The 25,504-nt window shown below is 27.7% G+C and overlaps 1 protein-coding gene across 6 annotated transcripts in view; it reads right to left on the bottom strand.

Annotated features, from left to right (window-relative positions):
* LOC111622523 (teneurin-m-like) overlaps positions 1 to 25,504 on the bottom strand; it is a 320,210-nt gene that overhangs the window by 85,689 nt on the left and 209,017 nt on the right. For 3 of the 6 annotated variants that reach the window (XM_023364928.1, XM_023364935.1, XM_023364961.1), the window contains exons 4-7: positions 22,545 to 22,856; positions 10,192 to 10,401; positions 6,464 to 6,560; positions 1,983 to 2,185 (exon numbers count right to left, since the gene is read on the bottom strand). In XM_023364928.1, coding sequence (XP_023220696.1) covers positions 1,983 to 2,185; positions 6,464 to 6,560; positions 10,192 to 10,401; positions 22,545 to 22,856 — 822 coding nt within the window. Of the gene's footprint in view, positions 1 to 1,982; positions 2,186 to 6,463; positions 6,561 to 7,203; positions 8,231 to 10,191; positions 10,402 to 22,544; positions 22,857 to 25,504 lie in introns of those variants that run through there. The other 3 variants (XM_023364940.1, XM_023364946.1, XM_023364953.1) reach the window with 2 other exon arrangements.

The raw sequence follows: 25,504 nt of genomic DNA, 5'->3' as shown, positions 1-25,504 counted from the left end.
TTTTATTGTTGATAATTACATATATAATGTATAGTACAAAGCAGTGACATAAACAGTATAGTTTTCTATGCAACACTTCAGAAACAAATTGAATCATTCTGTTACTCAAGGGTTGAGATCCTAGTATTACATAGCAATTTTATAAATATCTCCACTCCTTTGTAATATATTGTAATGATTATCTGTTTACCCACCCATCCATATATGCATTACATAATTTATGGATATATAAGATACTAGAAGTTTTATTATCAATCTATATCTTTACAATGTGATTAGGAAACTTTAATAATCATAATTTCCAATATGTATTTTACATATTCTATTGTTACATTAAGAAATCTTAAGTTTGAGTAAACTCCGTAAAACAGACATGAATCAAAATTATAAAATAGATAATTGGCTTCCTCTGTAAATATGTATTAATTTTTCAAACAGTTAATTCACTAATATGATTCTAATTTCTTTAATTATAAGAATTTGAAAGTTAAATTCTCATTCATGGCCTTGTCTTGAAACCAATAAAACTACTTTCTTAAATGTGATTCAATTTTATAATTATGTTTTATAAACATTTTCTTAATGTCTTTTACATCCTCCATATCCAAAAATATTGAAATTATTTATTAATTAAGATAAATATCTATATGCAAGGCTATTTTACAGTCAGAATGTGTTGGTATGACATATGAGTAGATAGCATAAAAATATCAATAGCTGGTATTGTATATAGTACTGGCAGCTGCTCAGCTAAAAAATTCTATATGTTCAGAAGTCTGGTGACTAGCACAATAAAAACAAATGAGACAAACTGGGTTACCCTATTGGGCCATGGTATTTGTCAGAGGCCATCTTTTGATGAATGGACAATACTGTCTGTTCTTGATACATTTGTGTCAAGTAGTGAGATAAGGAAAAACACAAATGATGATACTTTGAAAAAGAAAGATAACTAAAAGGGTGTTATTTAGCAACTGACATTAAATTCAAAATGAGATATATGGAAGAAAATGCAGATGGGGATTTTAAGTATTGACCTTTTAGCAGAGAGGGAACAAAAGAAACGCGGCCTTGTCAATTGGACCCACCTATGGTCGGGTAATATACCACTTGTAAGGTGTTGACTTGTAAACAGAGGGAAAACAAAGGAAGCGTTGACTTTGTCAATTGCACCCACCTGTGGTCAGACGATAGACCATTTGCCATATGGTAAACAACTGAATGTAAACAAGCGGCAGACGTTACTGTAAGCTTGACTCTCGTCAGATAACAGCAAACCTAGGTTAAAGCTGTTCGGGCAAGAAAGGTTTGTGATTGGTCAGAAGTTTCTGTCCAAAAAACCCTTAAATTGCGGAACAAACAAGAGAGGAGGGAGAGAAGGGCAAGAGACTGGTACACGGTATTCTCAGGCACTTGGGACGCCCTCTGAGATGTTTACCAGAGGAGAGAGTGTTCTCCTCTGGTAAACATTTCAAGGACAGGTTAGTGCGGAGACTGGACTGACTGTGCAGTTGAGCCAACTCCATAAGCTGACTGAGGCCTCTCCAATGTTTAATAGTTCCCAGAAACCAATAGAGTATGTGAGTCACCACACTTTGTTATCCTGTATATATATTATGTTTTCGAACTTGTATCTTCTGCATATAGAATCTGTAAATATTATCAATTTGAGTGTGGAGGTGTGCTTTCCATTGAACCTGGATCACTACATTGAATCGTGATACACATGGAAACCAACTCAATGAGACGGAGTTTGGGAAAGAACTTCACTAGATCTTCACTGGAATATACAAAAAATTTGGAAAATACTCTAAATGCTACAATGTATATGGGTACATTTACATTTAATAATCAGTGGTATTAAATACTGTTTCAGTTATTATTACATTTTTTCCTAAAACAAAACTTATTTTTAGTCATCATATGTACTAACAGGAATTTTTTTAGAAAAAGAGGATTTTCTATATATATATTTTACTTACCAATGAAATATGTCAGTGCCGTAAGAAGTGCTATTGTCAGAAATATAAAGGCAATGGCAGTACATTTCCAAGTACATCTGGAGGACAGTGTTTTTCGAAAATGTAAACGCGAATGTATAAAATGGCTGGAAACAGGACGTCGCACATTATTTCGGACGGGGAAATTAGGCACACTAGTAGATGAGGTGTATGACAGTTGACATCTGTCAAGAAAAGTTATATTTCATATTTATATGTAAAATAGAATGAAGATAATATTAATAATTTCATAATATATGAAATTTTTAATACAGGTAACCCCCGTATAACATGGCACTTCTATAGCACGGATTCGCTCTAACACGGTTCGAGAATTGGTACCATCCCCCGTATAACACGGTACTTTTATAGCACGGATTCGCTCTAACACGGTTCGAGAATTGGTACCATCCCCCGTATAACACGGTACTTTTATAACACGGATTCACTCTGACACGGTTAAAGAATTGGGTAAAACCCTCGTACAACATGAAATGTAATAAATTTTTACATACTTAAGTAATAATAGTTCATTAATGTGTTGCCCCTTTACATAATACTTTTCCTGTTAACAACAGAGTTCCAACTGTTCTGGAGAAAATTTTTGAATTAAAATAACATGACATTCGGTTTGCATCATAAGTTCATATAGAGTTAATTGACGCCTTCTACCCCTAAGCTTTCCATATCTGGTCTTGACTTTCATCTATCTAACTCCATTCTTGAGATTAATTAAGGAAGGACAGACAGACAGTTGTCAGTGGAAATTTATAGGTCTGTAATTTGAAAATTGAAGCCCAATAATTGTGTTGTATATGAAAATATTACACTGAAATTTTCCAGGTTAGAACTGAAGTACTATATTTTAGTATGGGATAACCTGCAGTAATATATAATCTGAAAACTTAAAAAATTTCTAGAGCTAAAATAAAAACCTTTGTATAATCCTGAAACACAAAACTGTCTTAAACATTACATTTTTTATCCATTTCATTTCCATTATAGACATAATTATAAAATAAGTAAAACAAAAAAAATGAAAATATTAAATTGAAAAATTTTTTAGTAAAATAAAAAACTTATAATATCCAATATACCAGTTTGATTATTCAGCTCCTATTTTATGTACAGAACTAAAGCCTCATTCCCAATTGAGATAAAATATTTCAAGAATATAAAATGAAAAAATTTTCCAATTTTGTTGAATAGAAAGAATCTCAAAACTTCCATTAAAAATGTTTAACTTTCCTGTTGTTACATGCAGAAACACAAAGTCAATAACTAGTAATAGAAAGTGAAAATAGATTGTGACATCTCTAGATGCAAATACAACAAAATCATACAAAATGTCAAGTACTTACAATTAAATGTAAACATATCACTACTTTAGGAAGCTTTTGGATATTCATTGATGTTTAACATTTGAAACATGCACAAAAGGGAAAGAATTGAATGTGAGATATTATATAAACAGCAAATGATTTACTATTGAATATATTAGTGTCCTCTTTGAATTCTGAAGTCATTCCAACAGCACCAATAGTAGACATTATTCAAATTTCTCTTTTTGCAAAAGAGATTCTACATTTTTGTGAAAGTGGTATTGATGCATAAATAGATTTTCTCTTGTTTTCTGTTGTAATTTTTTCACAAGTGAAAACTAGACTATCAGTTTAAACATAGATTGATGCATAGGAAATAAACAGAAGAATCACGACAAGGCAGATGTATATGTACAGTACCTTTAGTGATTTTAGGAAAAATCTGCAATGGCAGATGTATATGTATCTAGTACACAAAGCATTTTTATGTTTTCTAAAAATATCCTTGGTGACTTTAGACAAAAAAAAAATTATAATATAAATTTTCATCACAAGTACGTATTTTCTAATATCAGGACTTATTATTCTGGCTTTACAGATAATGCTACAGAGTTTCACAGAAAACAATTTTTTGTTTTATTTAATATACCTGTTATTTAATATATCTGTAAAGCCAGTGTAATAAGTTCTGATATTAGAAAATACATACTTGTAGACGAAAATTTATATTATAGTAAGTCAAGGACATTGAGGCATTTTAATTAAAAGAAAAATTGTTTAAGTACTACATAATAAATTGTAAGATGGAAAATCTGGCATGGCAAATCTGGCCCATGGCAAGCCCATTGCATAACCTGCACTTGATTTCAAACTGATTTTTTTTCATCAATCAACTTGGATAACCTGTTTGTTATTCAAGCTGAAATGGTATTTTAGACATATCTATAAAATTCTAACTCAAAATTAGATTCAAATTCAAACCAAATAAGAATTTTTTAGGTTTTTAATACAAAACTTTTCAACAGTATTTGGCATTTAAATAACTGGATTGCAATACTGTTATATTTAATTTCTTATAAGTAGGCCTACCATACTTGCTTAATATATTTCCATTATAATTTTTTGTTTTTAAACTTATTAATCAAAGCAATTATTAAATGTCTATAAAATAAATTATTTATATAAATAATCATGTAAAAATAGATGAACTTAATTCATTCAACTTCAAATCCCCTGCAGTCAGTTTTCCAATTATTTACTACCTTTTGCCATCTATATTTTATTTCTTTAGTCTCCATAAATTTTGAATTTTGATTAAAAAAATAAAGCAAGCCTTAATCTGGAGTCATATATTATCAAAAACTTTCATAATATAAAAATAGCAATTCCTTCTAAATATTTATATCAAATCCATCAATTTTCTTAATATCTTTATATATTGTTTTTATTTCATGAAACATGTTTCATGAACCCCCCCTTTTTTTTTTTGTTATGAAATGCAGCACATTGGTAACGATCTTTGTGGACTGTAATATTTTTTTACTTAATATATGAAAACATTTACATTTATTTTCATATATAATAAGTTCATTTCAATACAAAATGAATATATATTTTATATAAACTTTTCTGTCTTTGTTTTTATATCTCATTTCTAACAAATGGATCTGCTAAATACTAATCATGTATTTCTATCAAGCCATCTATTTAATGTGTTTTAGTTATCTTAATTATGTATTCTATCATCTTTTCAGTTTAAAAAACATAATACTATGCAAAACTTTTTAAATTAAATTATTCTCATACAATGAGCTATACCATTAAATTCTTCACAGTACATCGTTATGTTTAGTCTTTGTAGAAGAAAATAGATGAAGCCACATCAAATGGCACTCTTTCTTTCATAGTTCTTACATATACTTTTCTCATATATTCAATTCTTTTTTTTTATTAATTTTATATATTTTATTATTTTATGTTTATGAAAACAATTTTATATCATTAAGATTGAATATTTTAATTTTAACTTTCTCTATTTTCATCTGCTCTAATTCAGTGAGGAATAGTTTGATAAGAATAGATTGACGGCTTTAAGTTACTCTTCTGATAATCTGTTTATTTTTAAAAGACAAGAAAAAAGGAATAAATTTAGCTTACTTCAACTTCTTATAAATCCATTTAAAAATAACAAAGTACCTAACTTGAGAAGTTAAAATTTGTTGTGGATTATAGATTTAAAGAACACAAAAAATGAAGTGGTATAGAGTATCATTACAATGAAAGTACAGAAATTAAACAGAAAGAGATTAAAATAATTTATTCAGGAAAAAATATATCTATCAGATTACTAAAAGAATTAATTATAAACAAAAGGAAGGAAAAGTTAAAATCTGATCAATATTTGAAGTGAAAATAAACTGTTTTATTTGTAAATTTGGACTTGAGGAAATTAGAAGAAAATAAATAAAATTAAAAGAGTATTAGATAGCAATTAAACCACTTGTAACTGTATTTAGTTTTAATCAAATAGCTGTTATTTGCAAGTTTTAACTTGCAAATAATAGCTATTTGCAACTTGTATTTGCAATTTTGTAATGGACAAATCAATTAAGAAAATATTTGTGAATTAAGAATTTAAAAAGAAAACTTTTCATTTCACATTAACTTAGTTTATGTAAATATATTTTTTACTTTAAAAAGTTATTAAAAGAAGCAAAAGAAATAAATATTTTATTTCAAAAACACTCAATATTTTATTAAATATCTGAAATTTGAATATGAAATTACATTTTAAATATTAAATTTTCATAGTGCATATAAAGATGATTCATATTAATCTGTAAAAATATTTATATTTTAGTAAGAAATTTTCATTTCTCAACTAATGCATTTTTTTGTTTTTTTTTTAAATTGACAAAAGACAATTCATGCACACAAAAAAAATACTTATAAACTACATTAATCAAAAAATGAGGATATTATCTAATGAAATACTTCATGAAATGAAATAATGCAAAAATTATAATATGAAATTCTATTTGTTTCATTAAAATAAGCATAATGTAAAAATATACCGTTTTACGTACCAGTATGAAAGTTTAATTTTTTTTAAATTTTAACTATTAATAAAATGAACAATACCTGTCAGGATGTTTCTTAGTTTCCTCTTGGAGGGTTGTACTTTGTGTAATTGGGATGTCACCTTTGTGTTGAGGTGATAACGGACCCTTAGGAATATCTGAAAAAGTTTTTTAAACCATTACTTCAGAATATTAACTTTTGATGGATATATTAAATATAAAGTAATAACATATTAAGTCACTTTTACTGTTATATTTTATCATCATTAATATTTGAAATAGCATCTATAAATTTTTGATAATTATTTAACATAGACTTTAAAAAAGAAAAAAGTATCTGCTGATGTAAAACAATTTATTGTGAAGTGAATGGAAGGCAAAATAACTTCACTTTGAGCCACAGTTCAGTTTTAACATTTCTCCTCCCTACCCCATCTCCCATCACAAAGAGCAGGACTTGCATCCCCAAAACAAGATTTAGCCTTTGATTGATAAAAGAATCATCCATGCCTACATATGGTCCATGATCAAAACAATTGCTTTGAGCATGGTTCATATGTAGGCTTTTTGCTTGATACTTTTGGACCTCTGTTGGCTCCATGCCCTGGTCTGGCCAAACCATTTTGTGGAATTGTAGTTGTCAAATGAATGGAATACTAGGACAGTAATAAAAAAATGGATTAAACTAAACAGAAATTGCAGTTCAGTTTTAAAAAATGAAAGAATTATGATTATTAAATAAGAAAACAATGATAAAACTAAGTATAAACACTTAAATTACAATATATTCTGTCTACTTACAATATATATTGTATCTATGGTTTAAATCTTGTGAATTTTGACCAATTTGACAAACAGTGAAAGTTGCAATTGCCATTATCCAGGCTTCTACAGTCATACTAATTGCCCTTTTCATCTAACGTTAGATGAAAAGAGCAATTAGTTAGATGAAAACAGTTACTAGTTTTAGTGGTTGTCCATTGAAATGGATCCAAATCTTTATCAATATTGATAGCTATATAATAAACGTATTAAAGAGACTATACAATCTTTGCTTGCTGATTAATCTTTCCTAACAGTAGCATAGCCAATTAGGGACCAAAGCAGGGGCACAGCTTATGGTGTTTGAGGGGCATTTCCTCTAATGTCAAAATCACGCCACAAAAAAATACATATATACATATAGCACTATAATGGACGAGGGTTAGGGTGGAGATCCAACCTTCTTGACCTGACATTGGTGTGAATTTTCAATATCAGCCATAAGTATCAGTGGACAAAATTGGCTTCCACGCACAGTGACATAATCATGAAGGGGTCCAGAGTGTCCGTTTCCCCTTCGTAATAAAAAAAAATTTAATAAAAATGGTAAATAATTGAATCGTAGAGTTAACTACTGACTTACTAATTTATATATATAATTTTACGTAGGATCTGGTTACACTACTTCTAGCCATGCCTCCCATACCCCAATGATAAATGTCTAAATAGCCCTGAGTCCAGAGGGCTCGAGCCCTTTTCCTTTTCTAAATAAATTAATTAAGAGAAAATAAAATAAATACAGGCAAAAGACTTGAATGTAACAAACGCAATTATACTAAAGTGACCAGATGCTGAAATATAAAAAGCGAGACGTTAGGTCAGAAACTTCTGTGTGATGTCAAATGAGTCACGTAATTGAGCCAGTCGGCGCTTGGTTTTCTACTTTCTGACATCATCGATGACAGATGCTACGAACAACCAATGAAAATTTTATTTAACCATACATTATTATTTACAAAATAGACTTATAGCTATAGCGACAATGAGGAGTTGATCACGGCTCCGAATGTAACCTTGTTTGCTTTAACTGCTATTTTTCTAACTCAGATAATTAGCAAAAATCATTAACTCCCTTTTATAACTGTTCCGCATGACTTACACGTGATACTCGCACATGGTATAATTCATTATTTTCCGATCGACAGAGTTGCCAGATAGAGCGATAAATCGCATACTGGGCTACTGTTTCCATAAACTAAATATTAAAATTTGTACCGTATGCGATTCATCTTTGATTTATAATTTATGCAAGGAATGTTGGCTATTTTTCAATATAATTATGAAACAATTCAAAAGCGGAACCGTCACGCCTAATTCAGGAACTTATACTCATGTACACGGTAGATTTATGGTGTGTTCAGGCAGCAGCTGCACCCCCTCCGAGGATTTTACCAGAGTAAAGCCGGGTACTTCAGGTAGTAAAGCATTTTGTAAGACATATTGTTTCTTTTCTGCATCCCCTATAAAGATTTCTGGTCAGCTAGTGCTCAAGTGTACACAATATCCAAGCTCCACAGAGCTAGTGGCTGCATCCACAATGGTATAGGGATGGATGTATTATAGATTCACACTTACTAATTGGAGTCCAATCCAATATCAGTTCTAGTTACCCTACTTGTCTCTAGAACCTTTTAGGGTCCTGGATCCAGCAAAAACATAATTAGGATATAATTTCGTTTGGAAAACTTGTGAGAGGATTAAATTTAGATGAGACTCTAAACTTTCAGGAAATATTTTTTTATTAATTGCCGATTAATTAACAATATAAACAATGATCTAACTTAAAGAAAACTTCCTTTGTCTCCATTAAGAATGACTTTCTCATCTTTCGTTTTAAATCATCAAAAATATTTTACATAGCATCATAGATGCTTTACTTACTTTTCATCTTTGGTATTTCGAGAATCTTCATGTACAGAAGGAAAAAAATGGCATTTTGTTTCCAAACGTGACAGTGCCATGTTTCATAGAATTGGATCGTGTGCAAAATCAAATAAAAGAAGTGCATTGATTTAAAATAATCTGTTGTACAAAAAAGAGCATAGATCTTTGCGAGGAACTCGAAAAGTTTCGTACTATGTTTTCTTTAACGATGTATCGAAGCACGCGACCATATTTCAAAAAATTATTGATTGTAGAAAAATGATGATGATGGAATTTTGTTTTCGTCGTACGGAGTCAAACTATTGTTCATTTATTTAAGAGAAAATGGTAACGGATAGACACACACGACGCACGTATTTTGTGTAGATACGCTGTATCAAAATATTGCGGAAAAGTATTTCGACGTGATAAAATGACAAAGAAAGTAGAAAATATTGCGAATTTCCTAAGAGGAAATCATAAAAATACAATAAATAAGAATATTACAAAGTTAGGAAAACATATAAAAATATTTTTCTCTCGGGTTTATAAATAGATAAATTGGGGAAAAAATATTATTTATTTGTAGAATTATTGACAGACCAAATAAGAAAATTGTTTCCTTTTTCGATTAATTGATAAAGTTATAACTTTAATGTTTCATATTACACGTCACTACTAATGTTATAACTAAATAACCTAATAACTCAGGAGACTTCATTTGCATACTTAAAGCGCATTTTATGTAAATAAACAGTCTTACTGAAAAAAAAAAAAACGGCCGCTGTTTGGAGGTTATTTTGTACGCATTTTATAAAGAAAAGTTCCTTAAAATGTCCGCAATTTAAAGGTTCGACTGTACTAAGAAATTCTATCATGTAGCTAAATTTTCTTAATCTTCAACTAAGTATTAACTAACTATAGTTTGAATAAAACATACAAAAACTTAGTAAACCTTAATATAATTCCAAAAAATGTATAAAGAATTGAATTAATTAACACTAGAATACCCTTTAAAAATATAACGTGTAACCTCTATATTTCATTCTATAACCCCTCCTCATTGGTAACTTAATGTTTAGTAATTTGTAAAGTTTGACTTACCACTGGGAATAAAAAGTGCTCCCGAAGGTGTTCTAACAAGACAAGATGTCCGATATTCCTGTTCAGCATCTTTGCACTGTTTTCCATCACCTTTAGAAAGTGTACTTAATGGGTTATTCGGAGTGCTGCTCGTCAAACTACCCCGTCCACCGGTTCGACCCATGGCAGGTGGAACTGATGAAAGATTCGATACGGAACTAGCTAGAAGACCTGAAAAATATAAAAAAAAAAAGAACTTCAAATGAAAATCAATAGTTACTTTGACGATTTTCGATCGTTTTCCGAGTACTCGCTGACTGAAAAAATGGTTTTCTCTCTCTCAATTCCAAACATAAAATTTAGATGGCTCTATTTGTATGAAGCATATTTATTCGTCGAAAATTATACATTTAATTACATAACATACTTTAAAGTTGACTTTTTAGTATTCTTTATTATATTCTACTATCGGAGAATATTTTCAAGTTTAGTTAGAATAGAAAATTGAACATTTATTTACCTTCAGAACTTTTAAACTTCCTGAATAAGAAGTAAATGAGATATAAATACATCTAACAAGGATGCATTTCTTTTCTTCATATTTGCATCCTACATCTTTTGAGACATTCTTCTGTTTCAGACCTTTATACATTTACTTTGACACATTAATTCTATTTAATACATTCCTCTGCTATAGCTTACAGTATATAAATACAGTATAACAAGCTTTACAATCTAATTTATTCCTGATAATCCGTCGTAAAGCGAGGAGCTACGAACCAACAAATTTTCTAAAATATCGATTTTATGTTGCCAAATTATATTTTTCATTTTATAATATCATATAGAAATGCGAAACNAAGTATATAAAATTTTTTAAATATTTTACTTTATTAACTTGTATAATTTATAAATTTTAAATATCCGCAAATTTTGAAATAAATTTTTAAGAAATACAGTAAAGTTAAACTGTATTATATTCAACTAATAGATCGCGACTCACTTGTTGAGAACTTCATAAATACATCAGACATCTACAATAGCGGTTAATAAAATGTTACAATTATAAATTTAACGTATCTTACGATATTATTTTTTTTTTTAGCCATTTAAACGTATATAACAGAAAATTATAACGAAAATATTGTTATTTTGCTAATGTAAAATATTAAAATATATATATTATTCGATAAATTAAAGTAAATTCTAACGACGCGGAGATTAAGAAAACATTTCTATCACACGTCTTTAAAGTAGAAAAATCATCATTTGACCCCGGAACATCATTAATTATCAGAAAATTAGACATTAGAAGGATCATTCCCAAATGGTTTATTAAAAGCAAGCATTTAATCATAAATGATTTAAGAGACTTAATTCCTGGAAATATATTTTTCCTGTTAAAAGTTTAGGAAAAGTTTTTAAAAAAGCCAAAAATTAATAAATATGGCTTTTAATCTATAATTGAAAAGAGTTAATTCGCTAGGTAATTAGAAAACAAGTAAATCTCTAGGGTAAACGAGTGCTATAAGACAGTTACTAATCGCATCAAAACATCAACAGAAGAGACAAAGATGGAACCACAAAATCACTTTTTAATAAACAATATTATGAACTCTAACGGAAGGTTAATCACGATCGTATTTTATATTCTGTAACGTTTCCCATCTGTATTAATTAAGTAGTTTGTATCTGTATGTTTAAGATAGTGACTCGTTTAGGGAGCGCTTAATTGAATTTCCTATTTTGATGCCATACCCAGTTGCCAAATAATAACTTCCCATATTGGAACCGGATGTCGTCTAAACACAGTTACTAATAAGGATGATGGAATTTCTCTCTTTTTTTTTAAATTATCATTATTAACGCTTCCCAAATATCATGGGATGCTGGCGCTGTTGATGTTGCTCTTGCTGCTCCTCTGCTGATGCTGCTACTGCTGCTATCTAATATTTTGTAAAAATTTTACTTGTTTGTGTAATTAAGTTCGAAAGTTTTCTATAATAATCTAAAAGCATTAAACGTGTTCGAAATATTCATTAATTATAAATTATTTTTACGAGTAAATTAATAGCATTAATCTATTATTTATTTTTGTTTCGATTAACAATTTATATTCATTTAACGTATAGCTTTAATGCATTTTTTAGTGCTGTTTTGAGAATAAATATTAAACATTTTGCTTAAAAATATGATTTTTTATGCAGTTAAATATATAAAATTGATCATTTATACTTTAAAACGAATATTGATAATTATCATTATCCAAAAATTAAGAACCTAACTCACGTTCTTGAGAAAAATGTAGATTCTACTCCTATTGAAAGTTGGAAGGAACTGAATCCACACCTTTTTTGAATATCACGGATTCAGTTCCTTCCATTCTAAAGGATCCATCGAAGAAACTTATACATTAAAACTTATGTTTATATGATGTTTATTCTATTAAAAACAATTAATAAAAACACGATTAAAGTTTATTATTAAAGAAAAATAAACATATATATATTGAAAATTTCAAATATATATATCTTAAGTTACAAAGAATAAAAGCCATATCGATTTTATTTCTGTTGGTAAAAGGCCATTAAGCTGTAGCCACATTGTAACAGGTTCTCCATTCTTCTTAAGTGAAATGAGGCATCACTCGATCTGGAATTGCTTTGCTTATAAGTTTTCTTCCAGCAAATAAAAATGTCAGAAAGAGAAATTATAGTTTTGAAGACATAAATTTCGTATAATTAATTTTCTTTTCATGTATTTTATACGTGAAATTAACCACAGAATTAAAGTATGCAACACTCGATTTTACTATAACAGTTTCGTTAATTAAAACTTACTCGGGATACAAAGTGCTTTTAAAATTAAAAAATTGAACTTTAAATAGTATGTTATAAATTAATTTTTTTTACATTTATAACATATACAATTAGCTATAAAGATTTTAATTAAGATAAAGCTACAGGTCTTCTTGGCACCAAACAATTTATCGTCGAGACAATACGAATTTACTTGAAAAAATTACCATTTACTTGATGGAAAGATGAGTTCTATCAGTCAGTTGCTCTCATTCTTTAATAAGATCTGCAAAGTGACTATTGTATAATAGAAACTTGTAGTGACATTGAACAAAGTCCTCTAGTCCTCAGTCTATGGTCATTTTGTCAAGAAATTTCGGAAAGATTTACGAAATCGCTGACTAAGAAATAATTTTGTATGTTTTCCCCACTAAATTTCAACGCTTTTAAAGGAAATTTAAAGAAGAACTTTATAGATTTTGATAAAAAAAGGATATTCTTTTATTAGATTTAGTACGAACTTTTTGATTTCGTTTTTTATAGCTTTACTTTGAAATTGTTGCAAAAATTCATTTTCTGTTTGTAGTGCCAATTTGAAGTAACACTTTGAAATATATTGTTAAGTTGCAAAGTGTATTTTCATTTTTTCGAATTGTTCGACCAAATGCAATTTTTTTGAATATTCTTCAGATAAAAGTGTTTACAGGATCATGACAGTTCAATTTTTTATCATTGTATCTAATGTATACTTTATGACTGATATAGGTTGATAAATGTTGGTATTTTCTTCTTTCTTTTCTTACCATTTATCAAATAGTGAATATACATTTAATAAATTATGATGCTCTTTACTTTTCTTCGTTACTTTTAACCTAATTCTATGTAAATAATTTTAATAATAATTAAATATAATAAAATTTAATTTCTAATAAGAAACTTAAAATCAGTGTTTCTTCAATTTTCTGTTAAATTGGAGGAAAATCAAGCACCAAAAACTAGTTTAGACATTTACATAAGTGATTAATAATATGTTATGCAGGCATAAAACACAATTTTACTACAATTAATTATAATTATATAGGTCTATATCGTGATTACTTAGTAGATGCAATCTTAGAAATCATTAATTTCTAAATCCATTAAGTTTAAGCAGAAGTATTAAGAACATTAATGTCTAGAAAGTGTCAAGATTTGATAATATCATTAAACTTCGATCGATTTGAAGAGGACAACTATCTTAATGTATAATTAGAATTAATTTTACAAGTTTATAATTCAGAGTATATATATAAAGTTTAAATGTTGTTCGATATAGGATACCTTTCGCTTATCCAAGTAATATAGATAGTTTGTCAATTTGCCTTTAGGAAGAAAAGTTATTCATTACTTTTAAGGAGTATATTCAATTAGATATGATGGAATAAACTGATTAAATCTATCGAATATGAGGGATCTATCTAGTATAATTGCTTCTAGTTGTAATCAATAAGCAATTAGAGTTATGCCTCCAAGAGATTGACTACATTAGATTTTAAAGTGTAATAAATTTTACACTTGTGTAATGAGAGTTCAATTTGATACCTGATTTAGAGGGCCCACAGGCATCGAAGATGTTTGTCGTAAATATTTTCTAAAAACTACAATTTTGATTATGTTATATTTTGAAATCTGTTCGTAGAATACGATTCATCCAAGAAGAAAGATGAGGGACATTTATGTCTTTAAGCATGAACTTTCTAGAAAAATTCTACGTTTTGTAAGATCTGATAGAATTTTAACTTGATTTATTGACTCTATACACCATCTTTAACTTTATAGCAGCTTTTTGAATAGGTTTAAATCCATTTTTATCGCCATTTAAATTAATTTTTCACTAGAGAATCATATAGAGTCTACTCTTACGAGTAATGTGTCACTGAATAAAGTGAATTATCTATAAATATAAAATTTTTCTTTATTTTTGTTCATCTTCACTTAAAAAAAAAAAAAAAAAAAACAGAATCTTAACGTTTTTCCTGAATTTTTGTTTTTCCTGCAAGCATAAAACACGTTTTATGCTTGCAGGAAAAACAAAAATTACGTACATTCAATCTGAGGAAGTAATTTTAAATGATGCGTGAATTAAAGTAAACATTTTATCCCGATAAGTTTAACTATAAACAAGTAAGACGAGAAAGTTACGTTAGCTAAACATCTAAACTACTCTTAGAACTAGAAAGATAAGTAGCGAAACGATTCAATGTTAATTGTTACGTCGTAACAGAATTAGTCAACCGAAAGAAAACATTTCCCTATAAGCATAGAAGGGAGTTTAATTTATCCTAACTCGTTCTGTTGATGATGTAACTTCCGCTTTCTCAAGTCACCGGAAATCGTTTCCCACTTGGCATCCGCTTCCAATCTGGAAACTCTGCAACTTAGTGTTTACGTAAGGATTCGTCGCACTATTAGTCACACGTCTGTCGTTTCTATGCAACTGGCGCCAGTATTTACTGGAAACTATATTCATGCGGAAATATCCTAACTGATTATTACAGGAATGCTTCATTACTCGAAATATTATTCAGTTAGAAGTTATAATTTTATAAAATTTCCATTTAAACTTGTTTTAAAGTCAACTTTTCATATTTATTCTCTTATTGCATCACTTTATTTCATCAGCATCACTAATTATAATTAATTTATTCAATGAATAACAAAAGATTTTATTATAATTTCGAATATATTTTAAAGTAGAAAGGTCGAGTCTTTAACAGATTAAAATATTCTAAGAATTATTAATATTTTAAATACATATTTTAATATAATTAACACGTCATGAAACAAAAAGAAAACCTATCGCCATTTTGAAGTTTTAATACACTTTCTCTCTTAATTTTTGTGAGAAATATGATTAAAGGTGAGGTTTTTTTTTTAAGTTTTAAATCTTGGAAATTTGTAAACATATAAAATAATTGCATTTTAATACATTTTTAAAGTATTTTTTAAGAGTATTCAGCATCCGACGTAAGAACATTTTGCATTCTTATGGGAAGGATTTGTTTAGAAACAAAGACAAAACATAAATAGACGAAAAAATCCAAAGCTTCATCCCAGATGAATTCCCTTTACATTCAAATGCAGAATATTTGATACATAAGCAACGAAAAGATATTTATTTCCTTTTGTATATTTTTTGAATGTAATGTCGTTATATACGGTATGGTAGTTTTATTTAAATTTCTTACATATGTCGTCGAAAATTCTTTACCTTAATGTACCTGTCTAGTAAGTCACAAAGAAACTTATGAAGCCATTATCGACACAACGAAACGATTGAAAAGACATGAAAAAATAGCATCATTGCGCCTGCACTGCTACCTTTCCTGCACAACTCTTTAGATAGAAGCTCCTTTCTGAGGGATTTCGTGTTGGCGATCCAAAACACGTGCGTGCGTGCTACAAGGGAACTGTTGTCGACCCCCCTCTTTCTGCTGTTACACACCGAAGTTTTTTTCCCTAGAAATAAAGGGCGAAAAGGTTTTATTTTTAGGAAACAACAAGAAGATATAAAAAAATGGAAATCTTTCGAAAGAAGTAAGACAATGAGAGAGTATCAGATAAAACTTCCTAGTTTTATCTTGAACGATTGCAGTTATATAGCTAAGAGAAAAAATATATATAGAGAGTAATGAAAGTAAGTGGAACAAAAGTCAATTCCATATATAACTGTTTGACCTAAGAAAAAAGTTTTTTCGTAAGCAACAAACTCTTTTCACGAGAAAGCTTCCACATTTATTTATGCGATGACATTTGGTAGATTAACAAGAAAGTATAAGAAAATACAAGAAAAAAAGTCAATTTTGTACGGTTGTTTCTAAACAGTTCTTCTAAACATTACACTATTTTCATCTAACAAATATTCCTTTTTAAATTCTAATAATAATACACAAAATTTTGAAAATATCAAGCAATAACTTTACCAGCAAACCTTAATATTTTAAGGAGTTTCAAAGATAAATTTTACACCGAATGTAATTTTTATATAAAGATATTAATTTTATTAGAAGTTTTTAATATTTAAAAATTCTATTTTATGTATTATTTTGCTATAAATTTTAAAGATACTCCATAAAGTGTAGAGAATGATTTTTGGAAGATTTAATAGTTTTTCACGAAATGACCAGCTTTGTTAAGAAGTTTGTCGTATAAAAAATTGTATAGAGTGGAATTTTTTCAAAAAAATTTATATCATACGAAAGATTATTTTGCTATCAAAGTGCACTTTGGAAGATGGATAGTGTTAAAAATGCTGTCACAAGTGGTTTTTATGGTAGGCTTTTAACACTGGTTTTTAATAACATAGTTCAGTTTGCTTTCCAAAAAATGACAGAGTCTCTTCTATTTTGGATTTATATAAAACTATTTAAAATATTCTTTTCACGTATTCTGTTAGAAATGGTCTGGAATATCTCATAAACAGCATCCCTAGTAATGAGATTCTTTTCTAAATTCCAAGTGCCGATTGTTATCAATAATTCTTATAAATAAAAAAGAAAAAATGGTTGGCATATGATAAGGGAAATAAACAGATCCTTCTAATTAACTTAATGACATTTTAAATCAATATAGTAAATTGATTTTTAAATTTTTATTAATTTATCAAAAAGACATAAACCACATCTTTCAAAATAGATGAAGTTTACTGATACAAATTGGCATTTCTCTTGGTTTTAAATTTATCTTAAAAGTTATTTTCTAGAGAGTTATTGCACTTCAATATATTAAAAACAGTTTTAAAAGACATTTTTTAAATAAAAATTTGGCATTTAAATATTCATCTTAGTATTGAAAATGCTAAGATGTTGAGTATTCTAGTTGAGAAAGACGATCTGGTAATCTAGAATCAACAAATGTATTTTCAAATTTAAACAATTTGAATTTAAAAATAAGTTTTTGATGTTATTTATAAATAATATTTATCATTACTATAAATTAATAGACACATACACATATACATACACGAAGTAGATCTTCGTAAACAGACACTACTTAAGATTCATCCATGTTGTGTAGCAGCATAATTAGTTGCCCCTAATTATATTGCATTCGTTCTTCTCTAACTATGTTACGTAAATGTGTTACATAATGCAGTTAGGTTTTTCTTGATTACATTACATAAGAGGATACAAGGTGAAATTACAGAAGAATAATATGAAATTCTCTACACGCACAAGGACCCAGCTATTTATAAAATAATTCTATCATTTACTGGAATAACACTCTAATAAATACTCTTAAGAAGGATAATTATGCAAATAATTCATTCTATATGACTATAATATTGTTAATTTTCTATACGCATCGTTTTACTTGTACCCTATAAAAATAAAGCTTTTAAATATTGAAACAGATATAGCCTACAGAAAGAAAATTAAGCATAGAATATAAGAATACAGAAAGGGGAAATTTGCAAATTATTATACATGATATGAGTCATGTGATATGGGGAATATTTTAACTGATTTAACGCGTTGCGTGAGACAATTGTGAGAAGAGAACACAAAGTTGGCAACTCGCATTTCTATATAGTGAATTTAAGAGATTCATTTCGCAAAGTGGACTAATTAGGAGAGTAGTTGTCAAACAAATATAGGATAATTTTAACGTGGTTTAACTGCGGGATGTAATGCAACATTGTTAGAATAATGTTATAGTTGCTCTTAACTAGTACAGTCGTTGACGACAGGGGAAATTTGGTGATGTCAGCTTTCGGCATCGTAACTAAATTGGAGAATTAACGATTAAGATAAATGCTTTCCTGCATCATTTTAAAATTAGTATGACTTCGTTTAAGTAGCAAACTAGTGCTATATTCTTTAACTTAGAAAACTAATCAACACTTCAAGCGAGTATGCTAATGTTGGAAACTTGAAAGCTTATTCGATTTAAAGCTGTTATATATATAAATATTATTGTGCTAAATATATTTATTTATTCGCTTATATATAAATAATTTCATAAAAGTTTCGAAGTAAAGAAGAAAGAAAATCTCATACTTCAAAAATTTTTCTAATGATTCTCATAAAGTTTATACATAATTTAAAAGAAATATATCCTTTACTATCATTTTTATATTCTTTTTCAATGTATATTTTATCTAATATTAGTAAATTGTTTTGTCGACCAGAAATTTATATCTTATTAAGGAAGTAAGTCTTCAACAAATGGCACTCAACTTCTTTTTAAAATCTACTTCTTTTCTTTCCAAGCAAAAGAAACTATATGAAGACAATAATTGATATATTCGTCCAGTATCATATCTGTTATAGATAAAATACACTTTTAGAAAAAATTCTTTTACTTATATCATTCAATTGAAATAAATAATTGAAGAATAGAAGGATGTTTTACAAAAATCTATAATTTTGTATAAAGTAACTTAAATTTAAAATATAAAAATAATAAAATTTCCGAATAAACTACATAAATTGATAAAAAATATGAGTTTAAACTTACTTTTTAAAATCATTATTTATTTATTTAAACTATAATATGAACTATACATCCTGTAAAGCGGTATTTCCTGCATAGCTCAGACTGTTCGACAGTGAAGCCAACTTCACATAATCAGAATGAAATAAAAGTATTTACGTTGTATTTAAAAATTAATAATAAACTCTATAGATTAGTATTATAATGAGAGACGATTTTGTAATAGATTTAAAAAATCTATGAAGAATTAACAATATTTTGATTTGAAAATTTCAAATTAAAAGTGATTAAGATTGTTCTCATTACAGTTTAAAGTCTTAAATATAATAAAAACTTTAAGTTACAGTTATATAAACCTAGAGAGCAATATAAACTTATATAATAAATTCATAAGTGTATAGAGTTATATAATTCACTAGTTATGAAGTCATGTGAAAATTAATTAAAACATTAAGTTAATTAATTTAGATACAGTATGTATTTAAAAATTTAATCTCAAATAAATTATATTTGTATGAATTAATAATATTTCAACTAGAAATTTAAGAAAGAATTTTTAAATAATTTTAATCTTTTGCAATTAAAAAATTAAAGAAGATATATATCACACAATTAAAGAAAAAAAACATTAAAATCATACAATTTATAATATTTTTATTTTAAAAATAAAAGTATTTTAGAAGCTTTTCATTTAATAAATAAAAAATAATCAGCTGATATTAAAATAATAAGATTTTAAGATCAAACGCGGCATAATTAATGTGATTTTAATAGTAAAAAAATCACAAAAAATAAAAAAAAAATTACATTTTAAAAAAAAATGTTTTTAAAATTTTAACATTAAAAAATTTATTGATTTTAATTCTTAATTTTTAATTTTAAAACTTGTATAAAACGAATAATTTAATTTCTAAAAAGACCGAAAAAAATAATTAAAATATTCCAAATGTTATGCTAAATTATCGATAATTTTAAAAAATATATATATTAAATTTTAACCGAATTTTCTAAATATTCAAAAGTATATTAAAGTATTATTTTAAAAAGTTAATTTCTAAAATATTTTAAAAATAATTTTTCAAAGTAACGTATTACAAATCAACTAAACTAAAAGGAAATTATTCTGGAGACGAAAAACATTTCACTCGACTACATTCGCTTAATTAAACCTCAAATGTTAAAATGTTAAATATATATATATTTTGGTTTACTTCGCCATTTTTTAAATTCATTTTTTTTTAATTTTCTTCATCATGAACGGGATACCTTAGAGGCTTTCTTGACGACGTTTTAATGATATTAAAAATGAGTCACTAATGGTCTTGATAGTTTTTCTACTAAGCAAAGCTTCAATGATTAGTTGCACCTACCTTTATAAATGATTATATTATCTAACGTGGAAATAAATTAAACTATGTAAAGAAATGCTTTTTAATAATTTAAATCGACATCATTAGAAAAAAAAAACTTTGAATAAAAGAATGATGTTTACAATATCTAAAAGTAATTTAAAAGATTGAACAATGTGATAGGATATGTAAGAATTCTTAATAAATTAATCAATGTAATTGGAAACTGTTCTTAAAAATAACAATTTAAAGTGTTTTTTTATTTATTTAAATTTTTAAAAAATTAATAAATAATTACTTTTAATAGAAATTATCAATTTTCTTAGAATTTTGACGGTAATTCATATTTTTAATGTGTTAAAGTGCAATTTTTTACAGTTATTTTTAACAAATTCGCCGTATTTTTTATATATATATTCGCTGCGGTTAATCAAGAGAGAATGATTAAAAATTTCGTGAACTATTTTTCAATAACTTAACTGCTTTGGAATAGTTCAAACATACTTTTAATAATTAAAAAATATATTTTTATATTATGAGACTATCAAACAGTTTGCGTATTTAAAGGGGATGTGAAGTACTGTACCTATAATTAATATATATTATATTTAAAGTTCTTTAAACTTTCTAAAAATTTATAAATAAATGTTTTTAGAATGTAACACGTAAAATTCACGTGGCGAAAACTGTTTCTGAATAGGCTCACCTACTTTGCATTGTTATTCCTTTGATCTCTACCCTCAGAAATCCTGTTTAAGACCTTTAAACACAACTACAAATAATTTTAAAATAATCGTTTTATTATAAATTTATGATATTTTGCTGTCAAACTCGTTCTACGAGTTAACTTCAACCATTTGTGACAAAATAAAACAAATAAAATATCCAAAAGAGAGAATAATTGGAAAATGAAAGAGGATGAAGAAGAGAATAGGATTAATCAAGAGAAAATGGCAAAAGAATTTAGCGATTGATTCAAAAACAATCTAGAGAAACGAAAGTGTTGTTACAAAGAAAAAGATTAGGGGAGATCCAATTGTTGAAATGAAGTAATTGCTGTGGAACACGTTGATGGAAAAGTTTGTTTGATTAGATAACATAAAAAGAACTTCAACTATTTCATTTTTTTATTAATATCTGTTAATAATTTAAATCAAAAAACAATCGATTTATTAAATCTCTGGTCGTTCCAAAAATATTAAACTATTTACACAATATTTTTTTCGTTGTTTCAATTCAAAATATTCAATAAATTTTAATCTAAAATGGCACTAAAACTTTAAAAAAACTAAGATTTTAAAATTTCCTGTATGGTCTATAGAAGTTTCCAAACTTCTAAGCTTTATTTAATTAAATTAACTACAGAATTTTATGCTTATTTAATATATATATAAGTAAATCTATAGAATTAAATGGAATTTCGATTTAATAGATTCACAAATTATTATTTATTCGAAATTCTGTTGAGTAAAATTGTTTAGAAATTATCAAAAATCGAATTTTAAACAAATTATTAAACATTGACACAACATAATAAAAGAGGAGAAAAATTGATAAACATTCAATAATAACGCTTGAAAAATCAAGAAAACAAATAAATAAACGAATAAAACATGAACGAAACAAATTTAAATATATAATTTTATGAGGTAAAGTATGTAATTTAACAAGCAAATAAGAAACGAGAAGCATGCGTTTTTTTCTTATTTTTCTTTTTTTTTTTATATACATATATAAATGAAAAGCAACCTACGCGGGTTATGCAAGACCAGAGTACAGTCCCTGGCTAGGGCTAGTTCCGAATCTGTGAAAGTGACGTCACTGTTGGCATCATCGTCTTCAGATGTGGCCTGTGACGAAGAAGAGAGACCCGCAGAGAGATGAGACTGGAAGTGTGGAAGCTGCTGCTGGAAAGGACCAACCTGGTTGTTGTTGTTGTTGTTGTTCCCTCGTTCCCCACCCCCTATAAATCCTGTCAAGGGTTTGATATTTTCGTCTGTATTTCTGGCGTAGTAATTTGATACGGGTCTATCTTGCGCTTCGTTATATTGTCGGCTGTTATTTCCTGTCGGGCAGAACGAGACCAAATCAATAGTCTGATAAAATTTTGTATAATTATTAACATAAATAAGAAGATATATACAAAATTTCTTGTTATATAGATGCGACTAACGCTAATTTATCTACTGATAGTTTTCCATTTTCGCGACAGATGGCGCAATGGGTGCAAATTTTCAAATGGTAATTTATGTCAATCAAACGGTTTCGATTGGTTGTTAGCTGGTTGGTTTGTTGGTTGTTGCGATTTAATGGCGCAAGGTTTTATGGGATGTATGTACCACAATTAGTTGGCATTTGATCTAAATTTGACTTTAAAGTATAAGTTCAATCTAGAGCAGGCCTGATATGTTCCATCTAAAATGGCACTAGAATTTGAAAACTTCATAACAATTCACTAATATAAACTCAAAAATTCTCAATTATTTTTAGTTTTCAACTTATTTTGTGCGTCTGTAATTGAAAGTTTGCTATAATTTTGTAAATATTCTAAGTCTAATTTAAAAAATAAGTTTGAATTACTACAACTCTCCCCACTGTATTAGATAAATGATAGAAGACAGTAGTCATAAAATAGTTCCCTTGCTTTAATATTTTTTCATGAAAAAACTTAATCTAAATGACATTAATTTAATAAAAGTATATTCACAAAAAAATCTGCTAGTATCTGCAATATTAAATACGGTGCAACAACACACTCTTCTTACGAAAATTGAAGCAACTTACCACTAAACAGCTAGAAAATAGAATAATTTAAAAGATAATAATACTAGAAATCTTCCATTTTTAATGTTAAAATATAGGTTTTGCAGATCGAAATTGCTATATACCAAACAATAGCCTCACTGCATGCATTTATAAACAACTCAGCATTATCATAATTTGTTTGCAGTACATTCTTTATTTTTAACAAGAGGCATGTTAAAATGAACTTTTAAATATTTAATTTTCAATGATAAATTGGAAGAGAAGAGCAGACTATATTATTTCAGACACTTCACGCCATTTTACTTACTTTTCTTTCCAAAAGTCTAGTCGAGATAATTGATAAAACTGTTATGACAAACATTTAACATTAAAGCAATTTTGATTTTTTTTCCCTTTTTAATAGAAAAATATGAAATTTAAATAAATTATTTTTAGAATAATTTCGAAAATTTTTCAAAAGAAACTTTCCATTATCTTAAAAAAAGTAAATTAAAATACTTTTTTTAAATATTTATTTTTATTTATTTATTTATTTTTTAAAGCAACATATATATATGAAATTGAAACAAAAAATTTATCGATCTCTCGACTCGAAAGTACACAACAACAACATTATTTTGGAATGTTTTGCTATTTTAAACATAAGTAAATATTGAATTCACCTTTAAGAGATGATATATATATCTAATGATATACTTTATATAAAATTCGAAAAGTATTTTTACCTTATAACTTTTTTATAAGTTGATAGTTTGAAAGGAAGAGGACATTCTAAAATATATAGATTGTCGGTGGAGAAATTTGCGATGACATCCGACCACGTGACTGCGGATATATATTTTTAAGGATGGAAAATCCCTGTCGGAAGTCATTCGAGTAAATAACCAGAGAAGTGGGACATTTAAGTTGAGAAGCCAGTAACTGAAGAACTATAAGTTTGGCCACAAGAAATGCTCCCACTGGAAAGTGATAGATATATTTTCCTCGTCGTTTTGTCAGTCTTTCAGGCAAAATATTCTTTTCAAATCCTAATCTCGTCCCATTTATTATTGTTTCGAGCATCGAAATTATGGATTAAAATATGTTTTAAACCTCATATCTTGAAATATTTTTCGAGGAAATTGTGTTGAGGTGCTGTCAACATTACAATTTCCACCAAATTTTTAATTATAATTCGCGAATGTTTGCGTGATTTTTCAATTAACTAACGACATTTAATCGATATTAATGCATTAAAAGTGTATTTTATGTATAAAAATAATCGAATTTTTCATTATTTTTGACACGTAAAAATCACGTGAAACTTTTTAAGACTGCATGTTTAATATCTGATTCAACCACTAGAGGAGCTTCTCGATAACCTGCACGATCATTCGGCAGTAAAGAAATTAAACAACTAGCCAAAATATAGCAGAAAAATTATTTTAAATTTCAAACAAATTAAGAAATGCGCATATAGTTATAAAAATTAATAATATTTTTGATCAATTTATAATTATAAAAGTAATAATATAAAGTTTTAGTAGAATGCTTTAATCAAGCGAATTAAGTAATGTAGAGAAATTCGAGTTCGCTTTTAAACTCGCGAATTATATTGGGAAATTTTATATATAATGTGACGTATTAATGACAACCTTTGGCAGCATCAGACTGCAAATAACCGACGACATGGGAAGATTCTGATTACTTGAGAAACTCGCATTTAACAAAGTTAACCAGTGCATTGACGAAGTTAATAAAGTATCCGGAAATTCGTTCTGGTCGAATGAAAGTACGAACTAGATCAACCTTCGTCCTTTCGCTACACTTCCACTCACCACACTTAATTATTTCGTTCTCTAGGGTGGGTCACATGACCTCCAGAGTAAACGAATGCTAATTCTGATTTGGAATGTTATTTCTTAATCTTTTATACATTATTCCATTTTATAACGTCTCTGGTATTCT

This window comes from Centruroides sculpturatus, unplaced genomic scaffold (assembly GCF_000671375.1).
Source record: "Centruroides sculpturatus isolate CEXI.00-Female unplaced genomic scaffold, Cexi_2.0 scaffold23, whole genome shotgun sequence".
In the NCBI taxonomy this organism is placed as follows: domain Eukaryota; kingdom Metazoa; phylum Arthropoda; class Arachnida; order Scorpiones; family Buthidae; genus Centruroides; species Centruroides sculpturatus.
This window is presented reverse-complemented; position numbering and strand designations above follow the sequence as displayed.